Here is a 22,447-nt window from a genome sequence, read left to right as displayed (position 1 = left end):
TCCAAATAAGGAAATACCACAATACCCTGTTCTCTGATTACAGAGAGAAGGGCACCGAGAACCTTTGTAAAATTTTTGGAGCTGTTGCTAGGCCAAACGGCAGAGCCACAAACTGGTAATGCTTGTCTAGGAAAGAGAATCTCAGAAACTGATAGTGATCTGGATGAATCGGAATATGCAGATATGCATCCTGTAAATCTATTGTGGACATATAATGCCCTTGCTGAACAAAAGGCAGGATAGTCCTTACAGTTACCATTTTGAATGTTGGTATCCTTACATAACGATTCAATATTTTTAGATCCAGAACTGGTCTGAAGGAATTCTCCTTCTTTGGTACAATGAAGAGATTTGAATAAAACCCCAGCCCCTGTTCCAGAACTGGAACTGGCATAATTACTCCAGCCAACTCTAGATCTGAAACACATTTCAGAAATGCTCGAGCCTTCGCTGGATTTACTGGGACACGGGAAAGAAAAAATCTCTTTGCAGGAGGCCTTATCTTGAAGCCAATTCTGTACCGTTCTGAAACAATGTTCTGAATCCAAAGATTGTGAATTGAATTGATCCAAATTTCTTTGAAAAACGTAATCTGCCCCCTACCAGCTGGGCTGGAATGAGGGCCGCACCTTCATGTGGACTTGGGAGCTGGCTTTGGTTTTCTAAAAGGCTTGGATTTATTCCAGACTGGAGATGGTTTCCAAACTGATACCGCTCCTGTGGATGAAGGATCAGGCTTTTGTTCCTTATTGTGACGAAAGGAACGAAAACTATTATTAGACCTAAATTTACCTTTAGATTTTTTATCCTGTGGTAAAAAAGTTCCTTTCCCTCCAGTAACAGTTGAGATAATAGAATCCAACTGAGAACCAAATAATTTATTACCCTGGAAAGAAAGGGAAAGCAAAGTTGACTTAGAAGACATATCAGCATTCCAAGTTTTAAGCCATAAAGCTCTTCTAGCTAAAATGGCTAGAGACATATACCTGACATCAACTCTAATGATATCAAAGATGGCATCACAAATAAAGTTTTTAGCATGTTGAAGAAGATTAACAATGCTATGAGAATTATGATCTGTTACTTGTTGCGCTAAAGCTTCTAACCAAAAAGTTGAAGCTGCAGCAACATCCGCTAAAGATATAGCAGGTCTAAGAAGATTACCTGAACATAAGTAAGCTTTTCTTAGAAAGGATTCAATATTCCTATCTAAAGGATCCTTAAAGGAAGTACTAACTGCCGTAGGAATAGTAGTACGCTTAGCAAGAGTAGAGACAGCCCCATCAACCTTAGGGATTTTGTCCCAAAACTCTAATCTGTCAGATGGCACAGGATATAATTGCTTAAAACGTTTAGAAGGAGTAAATGAATTACCCAAATTATTCCATTCCCTGGAGATTACTTCAGAAATAGCATCAGGGACAGGAAAAACTTCTGGAATAACTACAGGAGATTTAAAAACCTTATTTAAACGTTTAGATTTAGTATCAAGAGGACCAGAATCCTCTATTTCTAATGCAATTAAGACTTCTTTAAGTAAAGAACGAATAAATTCCATTTTGAATAAATATGAAGATTTATCAGCATCAACCTCTGAGACAGAATCCTCTGAACCAGAGGAACCATTATCAGAATCAGAATGATGATGTTCATTTAAAAATTCATCTGAAAAATGAGAAGTTTTAAAAGACCTTTTACGTTTACTAGAAGGAGGAATAACAGACATAGCCTTCTTAATGGATTTAGAAACAAAATCTCTTATGTTAACAGGAACACTCTGAATATTAGATGTTGACGGAACAGCAACAGGTAATGTAACATTACTAAAGGAAATATTATCTGCATTAACAAGTTTGTCATGACATTCATTACAAACAACAGCCGGATGAACAGATACCATAAGTTTACAGCAGATACACTTAACTTTGGTAGATCCAGCACCAGGCAGCGTTTTTCCAGAAGTATCTTCTGACTCAGTGTCAATCTGGGACATCTTGCAATATGTAATAGAAAAAACAACATATAAAGCAAAATAGATCAAATTCCTTAAATGACAGTTTCAGGAATGGGAAAAAATGCCAGTGAACAAGCTTCTAGCAACCAGAAGCAATAAATAATGAGACTTAAATAATGTGGAGACAATAGTGACGCCCATATTTTTTAGTGCCAAAAAAAACCGCCCACATTATTTGGCGCCTAAATGCTTTTAGCGTCAAAAATGACGCCACATCCGGAACGCCGACACTTTTGGCGCAAAAAAAACATCAGAAATGACGCAACTTCCGGCGACACGTATGACGCCGGAAACAGAAAAAAAGTCAGCGCCAAGAATGACGCAATAAAATGAAGCATTTTCAGCCCCCGCGAGCCTAACAGCCCACAGGGAAAAAAGTCAAATTTTAAGGTAAGAAAAAAAATGATTTATTCATATGCATTATCCCAAATATGAAACTGACTGTCTGAAATAAGGAACGTTGAACATCCTGAGTCAAGGCAAATAAATGTTTGAATACATATATTTAGAACTTTATATAAAAGTGCCCAACCATAGCTTAGAGTGTCACAGAAAATAAGACTTACTTACCCCAGGACACTCATCTACATGTAGTAGAAAGCCAAACCAGTACTGAAACGAGAATCAGTAGAGGTAATGGTATATATAAGAGTATATTGTCGATCTGAAAAGGGAGGTAAGAGATGAATCTCTACGACCGATAACAGAGAACCTATGAAATAGACCCCGTAGGAGATCATTGAATTCAAATAGGCAATACTCTCTTCACATCCCTCTGACATTCACTGCACGCTGAGAGGAAAACCTGCTCCAACCTGCTGCGGAGCGCATATCAACGTAGAATCTAGCACAAACTTACTTCACCACCTCCATAGGAGGCAAAGTTTGTAAAACTGATTTGTGGGTGTGGTGAGGGGTGTATTTATAGGCATTTTGAGGTTTGGGAAACTTTGCCCCTCCTGGTATATCCCATTCGTCACTAGCTCATGGACTCTTGCTAATTACATGAAAGAAATATAGTTTATCACCTAGTCAAAACAATACTAGGCCATGTGGCGCTTCCTTTTTGTTATCTACAGATTGCTGACCTTGGATTGTGACCCTGATCCACCCACAGATAGCTGCCTGGACCAGTTACGTGAATTACCTCTGGGCTTTCACCCTTTTATTATACAAGATTCTATGGGACTTTTTGTACATTTTTTTTTATTCATTTTGTAGCGTTGCTACATCAAACTGCAAATTACCATTGTGTATAATTAGATAGGCTGGCCCACTGCCTGGTCATCTGCTTTGAACCCATATTTACTGTTTTGAGCTCAAATTTATTGTCATATGAATTGTTACACTAATTGTTTTTTTCTCTGACCAAGGGTGCCCCATATATACATTCTTCATGCTTAAAATTTACCAAGCTTTTTTGTTTCTTTTCTTCAACATCGTAAAGAATGGTATTACCTTTTTTTTAAGATGCCGATTTACAAAATGATGTTAGTCAACTCTCAAAAGCAATTTACTATTCAATACTGTTTCTATAAAACACAATGTTATTGCAAAACTATACAAGAGGCAAAACTAGCAATCAACACATGTTCTACTGCAATATCCAAATATCAACTGTCAAATAATAATAAATAAAATAAGCACTACTTACAGAGCTCTAGATATGTTCATCTTAATCATATTTTTCTTTTAATAACCACAATCATATTTCAATCATCATATTTAGGCATTGTCAAGATAAGAACATTAGGTGCTAGACAATAATTCAAGTGGTTACTTCTAATGCTGCACTAGATTAAATATATTGGGGTCAATTTATTAAAGGCTTTCCCCAGCCTTTGACCCCATACGGCCGCAGTTTCTTACAAGAGAACCTGCAGTCTGTATTTAACAAGCAGTGATCAGACCGTTGCTTCCCTAACCATTCGCCACCTCTTAGGTGGCGAATTTCAAACTCCCCAGTCTCGTCCGACAGCGCCTGCCCGCGTGTGATTGGCTGTGCACTGGCAGGGGGTGGCGTTGCACAAGAATACAAAATTGCGTTCTTGTACAATGCGTAATTCAGCTGTCAGAGGCGAGCTGTGGTGGGGGGCGAATGTGTGTGCCCCTGTCCGCTGCAGCTTGATAAATCAACCCCATTAAGTAAATTACAAAATTTTGTTTCTTGACAGCTAATGTAGCTACCATCATAATACTGGATTAACAAATCATAAACCTTCAGAGTAGCAATCACTAAGAACATACTTTGGTAAAATCAAGTAATTTTAAATACAGTGAAATGGTTATATATCTCCAAAATTCTCACTATTGACTAATATATTGTAAGTTCTGCTTGGCTAGACTTACATTTTCCTTTCCATTAAAGGGACATTCCGGTCAAAATTTAAATGCACACAGATTACATTTTTGAACAATAACATACTGTATTTGCAATATACATTTATTGGCAAAAATGTTTCTAGTAAAAGTTATCACTCTTATTTGTTAAAATTTTTCTCTGCAAGTGCATGTGAAGCATAGCTAGATATACTCATTGAACCAGCATTTTAAACAGCCAGTGGGGCTTGTATCGTGTCAGCAATTAAAAAATTAAGTTATTATCAGACGGTACAAACACCTTAGGGTCTCTGAGCAAGTGCTGTCTCTAAAATGCTTGTGCACGGTGCATACTTAAATACACTTTTAAAACAGCTATAGCTTTTATTAGAAGCATTTTCTGCTAATACATGTATATTACAAAAAAGCAAATTATGCTTACCTGATAATTTCATTTTCTTCTGAAGGGAAGAGTCCACAGCTGCATTCATTACTTTTGGGAAATAAGAACCTGGCCACCAGGAGGAGGCAAAGACACCCCAGCCAAAGGCTTAAATACTCCTCCCACTTCCCTCATCCCCCAGTCATTCTGCCGAGGAACAAGGAACAGTAGAAGAAATATCAGGGTGAAAAGGTGCCAGAAAAATAAAAACAAAGACACCCCACATAAAAAAGAGGGATGGGGAGCTGTGGACTCTTTCCATCGGAATAAAAGAAAATTATCAGGTAAGCATAATTTATGTTTTTCTTCCTAAATGGAAAGAGTCCAAAGCTGCATTCATTACTTTTGGGAAAACAATACCCAAGCTATAGAGGACACTGAATGCTAAAAAGGGAGGGTACAATAGGCGGCCCATTCTGAGGGCACCAGGCCTGAGAACCACTACCCAACAAAAAAACCCCGCTTTGACCGAAGCCGAGAAAACAGGAAAGGATAAAGGCCCCTGACCAGCAGATAGACCTGAAGCCTAGCTAGAGCCCACAACTCAGACTCAACTGAGCCAACAGTCCTCCGGGAGACACCGTCGCCCAATAGTCGATCTCCCACCATACACCCTTTACTAGCGAAGGGAACCCCAGCCGAACTTCCAAAGGAACAAGGCAAGGAACAACCAAATGGAGAACCTTCAAATAAAACCAAGCTCGCAAAACCCAAATGGGTCCTGACAACAATGGAAGGCAACGCCCAATCCAAATAGACACCACAAGTTTTACAACCAGGTAGCAGAACAGAGAAAAGTTCTCACAACAGTCTGCAAAAGATTGGAACAGCTAGCTAGCAACGATCAAGGCACAAACAGCTGCAGATGGTTTCAAAAGAGCAGCCCCTCACTTGCCAGGCCGCAAGTAAACCAGTAACTAGGGACAGCTGAAACCGGAGACCAAACATCCTCCGACCTCAGAACACTGAAGAATTCAGGCAAAATTACATGTAGCAGACCCAGACGAAGGTAAACACCTGAGTCAAGAACACGCAGCCATCCTCAGGATGACACAGAAGAATACTTGCTAGAAGCGGCTACCAAAATGTAGAGTGCTAAACCTCCACTAGAGAAGGCACACTCTAAGCAACCGAACCGCCAGAATCTCGAAAATAAAAAGGAGAGCCCAGAACCTCAATGAGGACCAAGATCCGAGAAGAACGGATCTCAGGACCTACTTCCAGCCGGGCCAACCCAAGCATCGGCAGGTTCGAAACCAGAAAAACCCCAGCTCAAACAATGAGTGGAAAGATGGCGCAGCCATTACAACAGTGCTCGGATGCCAACCCGAACACCACATGGAGACTGACGACAAGGCCGTAGACCTAATAATCTAGCTAAAGGCCCAACATAGACTCAAGGTGGAGCCAGCAACTCTCACGATGGACAGAACAACCCAGAGAGCGTACCTCTCTTCGAAATAGGTTAACCTGTCCCAATCTCCTGAAGACAGGAGAAGCCCTAAGATAGGGACGACACTTCCGAAAATATATAAGCCACCCGACAAAGGGGGCTGGCAAAAGGGCCGGAAGGACAGAGCCTCTGCCCCCAGGACACAGCCAGAAGCTGAACCGAAAGAACAAATCTCTAACGCCCTGATCTGGAAGTAATCCCCTGAAGATTTTAACTTGCTAGCACCAGACAAGGTGCCATAGCTGCAGTGGTTTTTGCAAGCAGAGCAGCAAAGCCATCACACTAGATCAGCAAGCCGACCAAGGGAAACCGACCAATAGGCGAAGGCAAGCCCAAGGGGCATCAGCACCCAGAAAAACCTGCCAAATTTAATGGTACTAATTTATCGACCTCTGAAGGAAGAAGGGTTGAGTCGGCCATGCCGTGATCTGAACCTGTGACCTTGGATCTTTTAAACAGGCTTTTTAGTAGTCAGGGCATTTACCAACTGAACTATCTCACCAGCCGGAACCAGATCAACTAGCCCAACCATAAGACACAGCCCATATTTCCTGGAAGTGGGGAACCCCGTACCAGCTCTAGATCCAAAGAGTCCGGTACAACCAGCAATGGGATCCACAAAGGAAGCGCTGAGCGAGAACTTCAGCCACCGGAAGATCCAGAGCAAGGAGGTCCGAGACGAGACCACCCCTTGCCAGAGTCCAATGCTCCAAGGAGCTAAGGAAGCAAAGACTGAAACAAGGTCACTAGAGAACAAGGGGATACCTCGAGGACAAAGTCACTCGAACAAAGGCTAGTCTCCACATCACCCCCCTAAAATCAGAGAAGAAGATGAAAGAAGGATGCGGATCATCCCCCAGCTCCGGGGAAGAAACCCTAAACAGAGCTTGAGGAGATCACATTGCCCATGTCCCTACAAAAGGAACCAACTCCCGAAGGGAACCAGGTCCCAGAGGAACGGACAAAGCCCCAAAAGGTCTCAAGAAGAGAACCACAGCAGGAACAAGTCCAAGGACAATTCCAGAGCCTTAGAAGGCCAAAAAGCCCAAAACGACGGTAAGGAGGCGCTGAACCCCCAATCTTCCCAAGAGAGGAAAGAAACTCTAGGCCCCGAGGAAATTGGAGCAAAAGGAGTGACGCAGCAGAACTCCACTGACCCGGTCAATCAGATTGAAGGATGAATAAGGACTGACACAATCCTGCCTGCCATACGGATCCTTTTAGAGAGCTTAGCTGAAGTTCTAAAGAAAAACAAGAAAACACACAAATAATAATTGTGAGCACTCCGTGCCCCACTGGACCAGCCAGGCAGAACAGGTGCCACGTGTCTGAATAAGCCACATGACGAAGATCTGAATCCCAGCAGGACCTAAAAGCTGCCTAAATACTCCCTCAGAGGGGAAGGTAAAACAGACAAACATAGGACTAACGTGTCCCTTAAACTTCCGAAGAAGCAACCAGAGAGAATCGATCCCAGAAGTTACAGAAGGAAACACATAATCGAAAATAAAAGGCATCCTAACCGGATAAAAGAAAATATAAGGCAATCCGTTGGTTAACGCCCAGAAGGAAAACAGGCATACCCGCAGGACCAGCCAAACGGAAGCCTGATCTTCCAACAAAAAACCGTTTAAGACCTCAATAAGCAGACAGTTTGGAGATTACATCATCCCCTCATGTCTAATGAGGTGAGCCATTTGAAGTAGAATACTGCAGATTCCCGTATCCGTTAAGGATAGGATCCTCTAATAACTCAAAAACGTGTCTGAGTAAAACGTGAAGACGCGCTATTCTGTAACGAAAGGCACAACACTCAGAACAGCTGCACCCGCAGGGAACTGTATAGGCCCAGCCAAGGCCCGTAGACCCGGGACAATCGGGCACGAGCACAAACGCAAATAAACGTCTGGACTTTGCAGACGCATAATCGCCAAAAATATGTGAAAGCAAAAACGAGCAGCAACCTACGGGGGAAACAAGCCGCCCTGTAAGGAGGGATAAACATAATCTGGGTTACCCACATGTGTAGTAGTCGGGAGCGGTAGGAAACTCGTCTCTCGAAGGACAAAATCCACAGAAGCGGATGGCTCAGCAGACCCCTGATTACCCAAGACCGAGGAACATGACGCTCTAATACGGCATATCAAACACAACTAATTGACCTGTGTCAACGGGGCCAATTTGCATTCTTCACAAGTCGAAGAATCTGAAATTTGAACAGACTCAGCATCAGACTCCTCCATAGCTAGATAGAGCATTAAATAATATGGACTAAAGAAAAAACTTAAAACGGCACCTGACACCCACAATGGCTGGGGCACTCACCACCTCCTAGAACCAGACACTAGCAGACTAATTTTTCAGTCACCACACGGTCAGGAATGTGGAAATGGAAGACCAGAACGTAAACACGTCCAGTCACAAGGTGAATCGTACAGTCCAAAAAGCGCGCCCAACCATAAGGTCGCGTCACTACCAAAGGCCTTTATGTTCTAGCCAAGAGCCCAGTTAACACTACACATAAGCAGATTGAATCACATAAACATGATTAAATAAAACCCTGTTCAATAATCCCTTTCGGGAGATATTAACCCTCTATTCCAAGATACCAAAGGAGCCTCACTAGGACCTATAAATATACTTAATAAGTCCTGCAAAATAGTTCCTTACGGGAAACAAAAAGTTACAGAAAGTTACAGTACATTTTCATGAAGTAAAATGAAACTATCTTACCGGAATCTACGCCGTGGAACAGAAACACGACTCTTCAAGTATGACAAATAGTAGCAGCGCCTCTACCATGGACTTGAGAGAAGAAAGCAGGCAGCGAAGTGAAGTTTGACAACGCCAATTTCTAGTGGAGCTGTTAATATGAGTCGGGATGGTTTTTTCTCCGGACTCTAACTTTCATCCATGCCCTCAATGAGAGACTGATAGGATTACTTAAAGCTCCCGTCCCATGTCGAAGCATACTACCCTCCATAAGAGACAAAAACTTCCGACACTTCTCTGCCAACCTCCTGGGACGAAAGGCAAAGAATGACTGGGGGATGAAGGAAGTGGGAGGAGTATTTAAAGGGAGTCTGAACCAACTTTAAGCAACTTTCTAATTTACTCCTATTATCAATTTTTCTTTGTTCTCTTGTTATCTTTATTTTAAAAGCAGGAATGAAAATCTTAACAGCCAGCCCATTTTAGGTTCAGAACCATGGATAATGCTTTCTTATTGGAGGCTTACATCTACCCACCAATAAGCAAGCATAAACCAAGTTCTCAACCAAAAATGGGCAGGCTCCTATGCATCATATTCCTGATTTTTAAATAAAGATAGCAAGAGAACAAAGAAAAAATGATAATAGGAGTAAATCAGAAAGTTGCTTTAAATGTCATGCTCTATCTGAATCATGAAAGAAAAAAAATTGGGTTTAGTGTCCCTTTAAGCCTATGGCTGGGGTGTCTTTGCCGCCTCCTGGTGGCCAGGTTCTTATATCCCAAAAGTAATGAATGCAGCTGTGGACTCTTTCCATTTAGGAAGAAAATGCTTCTTTTCAAAATTGAAATGCATCCATGTGGATTCCAAATTTGGCTGGAATGTCCCTTGAGACTCTTCACCAGAGTGCACCCCTTGTTAATTAGTACTTCATAATTATCATTTAATTTGACAATTAAATAATTAAACAAATTAAATAATACAATAAACAAATATGAATGCATTACATGATTATGGATACAGTGAAATGTATGTGAAAAGCAAAGTAAATTAATTTGATCAATGTAGAATGAGTTTTTAAATTCACTTACGCTTGGTTAATAGTCTCTCGATATTCTACTTCCCTAAAAGGAAGGAAAAGGAGAAAAAAAAATATTTAAAAAGGATCAGAATATACAGCAGCAACAATTAGTTGTAAAATAAATTGAAGTCTGCATTACTATAAATGAATGGGGTCTTTTAACATGTAAAACATGATATTTGTATTTTGACAGATACACATACCAATCTAATATTTATTCACCAAACAAAAGGTTACTCTTTTTTATAATGATTATTATATTGACATTGTTTGGAGATGAAATAATTGATGAGTAACAATGTTATCAGAGTTTGGTTACCTTCAGATAAGGGACTTTCACACATTCATGCCACTGACCCTGTTTCCCGGACGTCTCTTGTGATTCGGTAATTCCAGTCTCTGGAAAAAAATTCATTCTCTTTGTCGAATTCTCGATCATCTTCGCCAATAGTCACAGTAAATCGTTTCTCCTCAAAGTCAGGCTCTTGCTCTTTTCTAATTGTGGCTTTTTTCAGAACCTGTCAATGATACAGAACGGAGGAAATGTTTATTTATAATTCAGTGATACTAAGACCATTGAAGTTTATGCAAAGTTGACCTAACCTACCCAGAAAAACATAATTTATGTAAGAACTTACCTGATAAATTCATTTCTTTCATATTAACAAGAGTCCATGAGCTAGTGACGTATGGGATATACATTCCAACAAGGAGGGGCAAAGTTTCCCAAACCTTAAAATGCCTATAAATACACCCCTCACCACACCCACAAATCAGTTTAACGAATAGCCAAGAAGTGGGGTGATAAGAAAAAAAGTGCGAAGCATATAAAATAAGGAATTGGAATAATTGTGCTTTATACAAAAAAATCATAACCACCACAAAAAAGGGTGGGCCTCATGGACTCTTGTTAATATGAAAGAAATGAATTTATCAGGTAAGTTCTTACATAAATTATGTTTTCTTTCATGTAATTAACAAGAGTCCATGAGCTAGTGACGTATGGGATAATGACTACCCAAGATGTGGATCTTTCCACACAAGAGTCACTAGAGAGGGAGGGATAAAATAAAGACAGCCAATTCCTGCTGAAAATAATCCACACCCAAAATAAAGTTTAACAAAAAACATAAGCAGAAGATTCAAACTGAAACCGCTGCCTGAAGAACTTTTCTACCAAAAACTGCTTCAGAAGAAGAAAATACATCAAAATGGTAGAATTTAGTAAAAGTATGCAAAGAGGACCAAGTTGCTGCTTTGCAGATCTGGTCAACCGAAGCTTCATTCCTAAACGCCCAGGAAGTAGATACTGACCTAGTAGAATGAGCTGTAATTCTCTGAGGCGGAATTTTACCCGACTCAACATAGGCAAGATGAATTAAAGATTTCAACCAAGATGCCAAAGAAATGGCAGAAGCTTTCTGGCCTTTCCTAGAACCGGAAAAGATAACAAAGAGACTAGAAGTCTTTCAGAAAGATTTCGTAGCTTCAACATAATATTTCAAAGCTCTAACAACATCCAAAGAATGCAACGATTTCTCCTTAGAATTCTTAGGATTAGGACATAATGAAGGAACCACAATTTCTCTACTAATGTTGTTGGAATTCACAACTTTAGATAAAAATTCAAAAGAAGTTCGCAACACCGCCTTATCCTGATGAAGAATCAGAAAAGGAGACTCACAAGAAAGAGCAGATAATTCAGAAACTCTTCTGGCAGAAGAGATGGCCAAAAGGAACAAAACTTTCCAAGAAAGTAATTTAATATCCAATGAATGCATAGGTTCAAATGGAGGAGCCTGAAGAGCCCCCAGAACCAAATTCAAACTCCAAGGAGGAGAAATTGACTTAATGACAGGCTTTATACGAACCAAAGCTTGTACAAAACAATGAATATCAGGAAGAATAGCAATCTTTCTGTGAAAAAGAACAGAAAGAGCAGAGATTTGACCTTTCAAGGAACTTGCGGACAAACCCTTATCTAAACCATCCTGAAGAAATTGTAATATTCTCGGTATTCTAAAAGAATGCCAAGAAAAATGATGAGAAAGACACCAAGAAATATAAGTCTTCCAGACTCTATAATATATCTCTCTGGATACAGATTTACGAGCCTGTAACATAGTATTAATCACAGAGTCAGAGAAACCTCTTTGACCAAGAATCAAGCGTTCAATCTCCATACCTTTAAATTTAAGGATTTCAGATCCTGATGGAAAAAAGGACCTTGAGACAAAAGGTCTGGTCTTAACGGAAGAGTCCATGGTTGGCAAGAGGCCATCCGGACAAGATCCGCATACCAAAACCTGTGAGGCCATGCCGGAGCTACCAGCAGAACAAACGAGCATTCCTTCAGAATCTTGGAGATTACTCTTGGAAGAAGAACTAGAGGCGGAAGATATAGGCAGGATGATACTTCCAAGGAAGTGAAAATGCATCCACTGCCTCCGCCTGAGGATCCCGGGATCTGGACAGATACCTGGGAAGTTTCTTGTTTAGATGAGAAGCCATCAGATCTATTTCTGGAAGTTCCCACATTTGAACAATCTGAAGAAATACCTCTGGGTGAAGAGACCATTCGCCCGGATGCAACGTTTGGCGACTGAGATAATCCGCTTTCCAATTATCCATACCTGGGATATAAACCGCAGAGATTAGACAGGAGCTGGATTCCGCCCAAACCAAAATTCGAGATACTTCTTTCATAGCCAGAGGACTGTGAGTCCCTCCTTGATGATTGATGTATGCCACAGTTGTGACATTGTCTTATCTGAAAACAATGAACAACTCTCTCCTCAGAAGAGGCCAAGACTGAAGAGCTCTGAAAATTGCACGGAGTTCCAAAATATTGATCGGAAATCTCACCTCCTGAGATTCCCAAACCCCTTGTGCCGTCAGATACCCCCACACAGCTCCCCAACCTGTAAGACTTGTATCTGTTGAGATTATAGTCCAGGTCGGAAGAACAAAGAAGCCCCCTGAACTAAACGATGGTGATCTGTCCACCATGTCAGAGAGTGTCGTAAAATCGGTTTAAAGATATTAATTGAGATATCTTTGAGTAATCCCTGCACCATTGGTTCAGCATACAGAGCTGAAGAGGTCGCATGTGAAAACGAGCAAAGGAGATCGCATCTGATGCGGCAGTCCTAAGACCCAACATTTCCATGCATAAGGCTACCAAAGGGAATGATTGTGACTGAAGGTTTTGACAAGCTGATATCAATGTTAAACTTCTCTTGTCTGACAAGGACAGAGTCATAGACACTGAATTTATCTAGAAACCTAAAAAGGTTACCCTTGTCTGAGGAATCAATGAACTGATTGGTAAATTGATCCTCCAACCATGAACTTGAAAAAACAACACAAGTCGATTCGTATGAGATTCTTCGAAAATGAGGAGACTGAGCAAGTACCAAGATATCGTCCAAATAAGGAAATACCAAAACCCTATTCTCTGATTACAGAAAGAAGGGCACCGAGAACCTTTGAAAAAAATTCTTGGAACTGAGGGTAGGCCAAACAGAAGAGCCACAAAACTGGTAATGCTTGTCTAAAAAGAGAATCTCAGACACTAAAAGTGATCTGGATGAATCGGAATATGCAGATACACATCCTGTAAATCTATTGTAGACATATAATGCCCTTGCTAAACAAAAGGCAGGATAGTCCTACAGAAACCATCTTGAATGTTGGTATCCTAACATAATGATTCAATAATGATAGATCCAGAACTGGTCTGAAGGAATTGACCTTCTTTGGTACAATGAAGAGATAAAATAAAACCCCAGCCCCTGTTCCAGAACTGGAACTGGCATAAATACTCCAGCCAACTCTAGATCTGAAACACATTTCAGAAATGCTGAGCCTTGCTGTGTCAACTGGGACACGGGAAAGAAAAGAATCTCTTATCAGGAGGCCTTAACTTGAAGCCAATTCTGTACCTTTCTGAAACAATGTTTCTGAAACCAGAGATTAAAAACGGAATTGATCCAAATTTCTTTGAAGAAAACGTAATCTGCCCCATACCAGCTGAGCTGGAATAAGGGCCGCACCTTCATAGGTACTTAGGAGCTGGCTATAGGTTTCTATAAGGCTTGGATATATTCCAAACTGGAAATAGTTTCCAAACTGATACCGCTCCTGAGGATGAAGGATCAGGCTTTTGTTCCTTGTTGTGAGGAAAGGAACGAAATGATTATTTACCCTGGAAAGAAAGGGAAAGCAAAGTTGACTTAGAAGACATGTCAGTATTCCAAGTTTAATCCATAAAGCTTTTCTAGCTAAAATAGCTAGAGACATATACCTGACATCAACTCTAATGATATCAAAAGATGGTATCACCAATAAAATTATTAGCATGTTATAGAATAATAATAATGCTATAAAATTATGATCTGTTACTTGTTGCGCTAAAGCTTCTAACCAAAAAAGTTGAAGCTGCAGCAACATCCGCTAAAAATATAGCAGGTCTAAGAAGATTACCTGAACATAAGTAAGCTTTTTTTAGAAAAGATTCAATTTTCCTATCTAAAGGATCCTTATATGAAGTACTATCTGCCATAGGAATAGTAGTACATTAGCAGGAGTAGAGACAGCCCCATAACCTTAGGGATTTTTGTCCCAAAAAACTCTAATCTGTCAGATGGCACAGGATATAATTTGCTTAAACGTCTAGAAGGAGTAAATAAATTACCCAAATTATTCCATTCCCTGGAAATTACTACAGAAATAGCATCAGGGAGATAAAACACTTCTGGAATAACTACAGGAGATTTAAAAACCTTATTTAAACGTTTACATAGTATCAAGAGGACCAGAATCCTCTATTTCTAATGCAAATAACACTTCTTTAAGAAAAGAACGAATAAATTCCATCTTGAACAAATACAAAGATTTAACAGCATCAACCTCTGAGACAGAAACCTCTGAACCAGAAGAACCATTATCAGTATCAGAATGATGATGTTCATTTAAAAATTCATCTGAAAAAAAGAGAAGTTTTAAAAGACTTTTATGTATACTAGAAGGAGAAATAACAGACATAGCCTTCTTAATGGATTTAAAAAATAAAATCTCTTATGTTATCAGGAACACTCTGAAAATTAGATGTTGACGGACAGCAACAGGTAATGTAACAGTACTAAAGGAAATTTTATCTGCATTAATAAGTTTGACATGACATGCAATACAAATAACAGCTGGAGAAAACAGATACCAAAAGTTTATAGCAGACTTAGCTTGGTAGCTCCAGCACTGTGCAGTGATTTTCCTGTAGTATCTTCTGACTCAGTTGCAACGTGGAACATCTTGCAATATGTAAAAGAAAAAAACAACATATAAAGCAAAATTGATCAAATTCCTTAAATGACAGTTTCAGGAATGGGAAAAAAATGCCAGTGAACAAGCTTCTAGCAACCAGAAGCAATAAATAATGAGACTTAAATAATGTGGAGACAAAAATGACGCCCATATTTTTTAGCGCCAAAAAAGACGCCCACATTATTTGGCGCCTAAATGCTTTTGGCGCCAAAAATGACGCCACATCCGGAACGCCGACATCTTTGACGCAAAATAACGTCAAAAAATGACGCAACTTCCGGCGACACGTATGACGCCGGAAACGGAAAATAATTTTTGCGCCAAAAAAGTCAGCGCCAAGAATGACGCAATAAAATGAAGCATTTTCAGCCCCCGCGAGCCTAACAGCCCACAGGGAAAAAAGTCAAATTTTTGAGGTAAGAAAAAATATGATAATTCAATGCATAATCCCAAATATGAAACTGACTGTCTGGAAATAAGGAAAGTTGAACATTCTGAGTCAAGGCAAATAAATGTTTGAATACATATATTTAGAACTTTATAAATAAAGTGCCCAACCATAGCTTAGAGTGTCACAGAAAATAAGACTTACTTACCCCAGGACACTCATCTACATGTTTGTAGAAAGCCAAACCAGTACTGAAACGAGAATCAGTAGAGGAAATGGTAAATATAAGAGTATATCGTCGATCTGAAAAGGGAGGTAAGAGATGAATCTCTACGACCGATAACAGAGAACCTTATGAAATAGACCCCGTAGAAGGAGATCACTGCATTCAATAGGCAATACTCTCTTCACATCCCTCTGACATTCACTGCACGCTGAGAGGAAAACCGGGCTCCAACTTGCTGCGGAGCGCATATCAACGTAGAATCTAGCACAAACTTACTTCACCACCTCCCTTGGAGGCAAAGTTTGTAAAACTGATTTGTGGGTGTGGTGAGGGGTGTATTTATAGGCATTTTAAGGTTTGGGAAACTTTGCCCCTCCTGGTAGGAATGTATATCCCATACGTCACTAGCTCATGGACTCTTGTTAATTACATGAAAGAAATATATATATATATCTTTAGCAAAAAGATTCAAAATGGTACTTAATACATAATTTATGCTTACCTGATAAAACATAATTTATGTAAGAACTTACCTGATAAATTCATTTCTTTCATATTAGCAAGAGTCCATGAGCTAGTGACGTATGGGATATACATTCCTACCAGGAGGGGCAAAGTTTCCCAAACCTCAAAATGCCTATAAATACACCCCTCACCACACCCACAATTCAGTTTAACGAATAGCCAAGAAGTGGGGTGATAAAAAAGTGCGAAAGCATATAAAATAAGGAATTGGAATAATTGTGCTTTATACAAAATCATAACCACCACAAAAAAAGGGCGGGCCTCATGGACTCTTGCTAATATGAAAGAAATGAATTTATCAGGTAAGTTCTTACATAAATTATGTTTTCTTTCATGTAATTAGCAAGAGTCCATGAGCTAGTGACGTATGGGATAATGACTACCCAAGATGTGGATCTTTCCACACAAGAGTCACTAGAGAGGGAGGGACAAAATAAAGACAGCCAATTCCTGCTGAAAATAATCCACACCCAAAATAAAGTTTAATGAAAAACAGAAGCAGAAGATTCAAACTGAAACCGCTGCCTGAAGTACTTTTCTACCAAAAACTGCTTCAGAAGAAGAAAATACATCAAAATGGTAGAATTTAGTAAAAGTATGCAAAGAGGACCAAGTTGCTGCTTTGCAAATCTGATCAACCGAAGCATCATTCCTAAACGCCCAGGAAGTAGAAACTGACCTAGTAGAATGAGCTGTAATTTTCTGAGGCGGAGTTTTACCCGACTCAACATAGGCAAGATGAATTAAAGATTTCAACCAAGATGCCAAAGAAATGGCAGAAGCTTTCTGGCCTTTTCTAGAACCGGAAAAGATAACAAATAGACTAGAAGTCTTTCGGAAAGATTTAGTAGCTTCAACATAATATTTCAAAGCTCTAACAACATCCAAAGAATGCAACGATTTCTCCTTAGAATTCTTAGGATTAGGACATAATGAAGGAACCACAATTTCTCTACTAATGTTGTTGGAATTCACAACTTTAGGTAAAAATTCAAAAGAAGTTCGCAACACCGCCTTATCCTGATGAAAAATCAGAAAAGGAGACTCACAAGAAAGAGCAGATAATTCAGAAACTCTTCTGGCAGAAGAGATGGCCAAAAGGAACAAAACTTTCCAAGAAAGTAATTTAATGTCCAATGAATGCATAGGTTCAAATGGAGGAGCTTGAAGCGCCCCCAGAACCAAATTCAAACTCCAAGGAGGAGAAATTGACTTAATGACAGGCTTTATACGAACCAAAGCTTGTACAAAACAATGAATATCAGGAAGAATAGCAATCTTTCTGTGAAAAAGAACAGAAAGAGCAGAGATTTGTCCTTTCAAGGAACTTGCAGACAAACCCTTATCTAAACCATCCTGAAGAAACTGTAATACTCTCGGTATTCTAAAAGAATGCCAAGAAAAATGATGAGAAAGACACCAAGAAATATAAGTCTTCCAGACTCTATAATATATCTCTCTAGATACAGATTTACGAGCCTGTAACATAGTATTAATCACAGAGTCAGAGAAACCTCTTTGACCAAGAATCAAGCGTTCAATCTCCATACCTTTAAATTTAAGGATTTCAGATCCTGATGGAAAAAAGGACCTTGTGACAGAAGGTCTGGTCTTAACGGAAGAGTCCACGGTTGGCAAGAGGCCATCCGGACAAGATCCGCATACCAAAACCTGTGAGGCCATGCCGGAGCTACCAGCAGAACAAACGAGCATTCCTTCAGAATCTTGGAGATTACTCTTGGAAGAAGAACTAGAGGCGGAAAGATATAGGCAGGATGATACTTCCAAGGAAGTGATAATGCATCCACTGAACCCGCCTGAGGATCCCGGGATCTGGACAGATACCTGGGAAGTTTCTTGTTTAGATGGGACGCCATCAGATCTATCTCTGGAAGTTCCCACATTTGAACAATCTGAAGAAATACCTCTGGGTGAAGAGACCATTCGCCCGGATGCAACGTTTGGCGACTGAGATAATCCGCTTCCCAATTGTCTATACCTGGGATATGAACCGCAGAGATTAGACAGGAGCTGGATTCCGCCCAAATCAAAATTCGAGATACTTCTTTCATAGCCAGAGGACTGTGAGTCCCTCCTTGATGATTGATGTATGCCACAGTTGTGACATTGACTGTCTGAAAACAAATGAACGATTCTCTCTTCAGAAGAGGCCAAAACTGAAGAGCTCTGAAAATTGCACGGAGTTCCAAAATATTGATCGGTAATCTCACCTCCTGAGATTCCCAAACTCCATGTGCCGTCAGAGATCCCCACACAGCTCCCCAACTTGTGAGACTTGCATCTGTTGAAATTACAGTCCAGGTCGGAAGCACAAAAGAAGCCCCCTGAATTAAACGATGGTGATCTGTCCACCATGTTAGAGAGTGTCGAACAATCGGTTTTAAAGATATTAATTGAGATATCTTTGTGTAATCCTTGCACCATTGATTCAGCATACAGAGCTGAAGAGGTCGCATGTGAAAACGAGCAAAGGGGATCGCGTCCGATGCTGCAGTCATAAGACCTAGAATTTCCATGCATAAAGCTACCGAAGGGAATGATTGTGACTGAAGGTTTCGACAAGCTGCAATCAATTTTAGACGTCTCTTGTCTGTTAAAGACAGAGTCATGGACACTGAATCCATCTGGAAACCCAGAAAGGTTACCCTTGTCTGAGGAATCAATGAACTTTTTGGTAAATTGATCCTCCAACCATGATCTTGAAGAAACAACACAAGTCGATTCGTATGAGATTCTGCTAAATGTAAAGACTGAGCAAGTACCAAGATATCGTCCAAATAAGGAAATACCACAATACCCTGTTCTCTGATTACAGACAGAAGGGCACCGAGAACCTTTGTAAAAATTCTTGGAGCTGTAGCTAGGCCAAACGGCAGAGCCACAAACTTGTAATGCTTGTCCAGAAAAGAGAATCTCAGGAACTGATAATGATCTGGATGAATCGGAATATGCAGATATGCATCCTGTAAATCTATTGTGGACATATAATTCCCTTGCTGAACAAAAGGCAAGATAGTCCTTACAGTTACCATCTTGAACGTTGGTATCCTTACATAACGATTCAATATTTTTAGATCCAAATTTCTTTGAAAAAACGTAACCTGCCCCCTACCAGCTGAGCTGGAATGAGGGCCGCACCTTCATGTGGACTTAGAAGCAGGCTTTGCCTTTCTGGCTGGCTTGGATTTATTCCAGATTGGAGATGGTTTCCAAACTGAAACTGCTCCTGAGGATGAAGGATCAGGTTTTTGTTCTTTGTTGAAACGAAAGGAACGAAAACGATTATTAGCTCTGTTTTTACCCTTAGATTTTTTATCCTGTGGTAAAAAAGTTCCTTTCCCACCAGTAACAGTTGAAATAATAGAATCCAACTGAGAACCAAATAATTTGTTACCCTGGAAAGAAATGGAAAGTAGAGTTGATTTAGAAGCCATATCAGCATTCCAAGTCTTAAGCCATAAAGCTCTTCTAGCTAAAATAGCTAGAGACATAAACCTGACATCAACTCTGATAATATCAAAGATGGCATCACAGATAAAATTATTAGCATGCTGAAGAAGAAGAATAATATCATGAGAATCATGATGTGTTACTTGTTGCGCTAAGGTTTCCAACCAAAAAGTTGAAGCTGCAGCAACATCAGCCAAAGATATAGCAGGTCTAAGAAGATTACCTGAACACAGATAAGCTTTTCTTAGAAAGGACTCAATTTTCCTATCTAAAGGATCCTTAAACGAAGTACCATCTGACGTAGGAATAGTAGTACGTTTAGCAAGGGTAGAAATAGCCCCATCAACTTTAGGGATTTTGTCCCAAAAATCTAATCTGTCAGACGGCACAGGATATAATTGCTTAAAACGTTTAGAGGGAGTAAATGAATTACCCAATTTATCCCATTCTTTGGAAATTACTGCAGAAATAGCATTAGGAACAGGAAAAACTTCTGGAATAACCACAGAAGATTTAAATACCTTATCCAAACGTTTAGAATTAGTATCAAGAGGACCAGAATCCTCTATTTCTAAAGCAATTAGAACTTCTTTAAGTAAAGAACGAATAAATTCCATTTTAAATAAATATGAAGATTTATCAGCATCAACCTCTGAGACAGAATCCTCTGAACCAGAAGAGTTATCAGAATCAGAATGATGATGTTCATTTAAAAATTCATCTGTAGGGAGAGAAGTTTTAAAAGATTTTTTACGTTTACTAGAAGGAGAAATAACAGACATAGCCTTCTTTATGGATTCAGAAACAAAATCTCTTATGTTATCAGGAACATTCTGCACCTTAGATGTTGAAGGAACTGCAACAGGCAATGGTACTTTACTAAAGGAAATATTATCTACTTTAACAAGTTTGTCATGACAATCAATACAAACAACAGCTGGAGGAATAGCTACCAAAAGTTTACAGCAGATACACTTAGCTTTGGTAGATCCAGCACTAGACAGCGATTTTCCTGTAGTATCTTCTGACTCAGATGCAACGTGAGACATCTTGCAATATGTAAGAGAAAAAACAACAACATATAAAGCAAAATTGATCAAATTCCTTAAATGACAGTTTCAGGAATGGGAAAAAATGCCAAAAAACAAGCTTCTAGCAACCAGAAGCAATGAAAAATGAGACTTAAATAATGTGGAGACAAAAAGCGACGCCCATATTTTTTAGCGCCAATAAGACGCCCACATTATTTGGCGCCTAAATGCTTTTTGGCGCCAAAATGACGCCACATCCGGAACGCCGACATTTTTGGCGCAAAATAACGTCAAAAAATTACGCAACTTCCGGCGACACGTATGACGCCGGAAACGGAAAAAAAATTTTGCGCCAAAAAAATCCGCGCCAAGAATGACGCAATAAAATGAAGCATTTTCAGCCCCCGCGAGCCTAACAGCCCACAGGGAAAAAAGTCAAATTTTTGAAGGTAAGAAAAAATGATTAAATCAAATGCATTATCCCAAATATGAAACTGACTGTCTGAAAATAAGGAAAGTTGAACATTCTGAGTCAAGGCAAATAAATGTTTGAATACATATATTTAGAACTTTATAAACAAAGTGCCCAACCATAGCTTAGAGTGTCACAGAAAATAAGATTTACTTACCCCAGGACACTCATCTACATGTTTGTAGAAAGCCAAACCAGTACTGAAACGAGAATCAGCAGAGGTAATGGTATATATAAGAGTATATCGTCGATATGAAAAGGGAGGTAAGAGATGAATCTCTACGACCGATAACAGAGAACCTATGAAATAGACCCCGTAGAAGGAGATCACTGCATTCAAATAGGCAATACTCTCCTCACATCCCTCTGACATTCACTGCACGCTGAGAGGAAAACCGGGCTCCAACTTGCTGCGGAGCGCATATCAACGTAGAATCTAGCACAAACTTACTTCACCACCTCCATCGGAGGCAAAGTTTGTAAAACTGAATTGTGGGTGTGGTGAGGGGTGTATTTATAGGCATTTTGAGGTTTGGGAAACTTTGCCCCTCCTGGTAGGAATGTATATCCCATACGTCACTAGCTCATGGACTCTTGCTAATTACATGAAATTTATTTCTCTTGTGATGTATCGAGTCCACGAATTCATCCATACTTGTGGGATATTCTCCTTCCCTACAGGAAGAGGCAAAGAGAGCACCCACAGCAGAGCTGTCTACATAGCTCCTCTCTTAGCTCCACCCCCCAGTCATTCGACCGAAGGCTAGGAAGAAAAAGGAGAAACTATAGGGTGCAGTGGTGACTGAAGTTTTTTAAATAAAAATATATTGCCTGTCTTAAATAAACAGGGCGGGCCGTGGACTTGATACATCACAAGAGAAATAAATTTATCAGGTAAGCATAAATTATGTTTTCTCTTGTAAGATGTATCAAGTCCACGGATTCATCCATACTTGTGGGATACCAATACTAAAGCTTTAGGACACGGATGAA

General features: G+C 39.8%; 1 protein-coding gene across 1 annotated transcript in view; it reads right to left on the bottom strand.

Moving 5' to 3' along the window:
• ZC3H18 (zinc finger CCCH-type containing 18) overlaps positions 1 to 22,447 on the bottom strand; it is a 589,339-nt gene that overhangs the window by 428,382 nt on the left and 138,510 nt on the right. Inside the window, exons 6-7 of the mRNA XM_053701306.1 lie at positions 10,377 to 10,537; positions 10,030 to 10,062 (exon numbers count right to left, since the gene is read on the bottom strand). Coding sequence (XP_053557281.1) covers positions 10,030 to 10,062; positions 10,377 to 10,537 — 194 coding nt within the window. The remainder of the gene's footprint in view (positions 1 to 10,029; positions 10,063 to 10,376; positions 10,538 to 22,447) is intronic.

The sequence above is a fragment of the Bombina bombina genome, chromosome 1, assembly GCF_027579735.1.
Source record: "Bombina bombina isolate aBomBom1 chromosome 1, aBomBom1.pri, whole genome shotgun sequence".
Taxonomy (NCBI): domain Eukaryota; kingdom Metazoa; phylum Chordata; class Amphibia; order Anura; family Bombinatoridae; genus Bombina; species Bombina bombina.
Note: the sequence above shows the minus strand (reverse complement) of the source record. Positions and strands in the feature narration are given on the sequence as shown.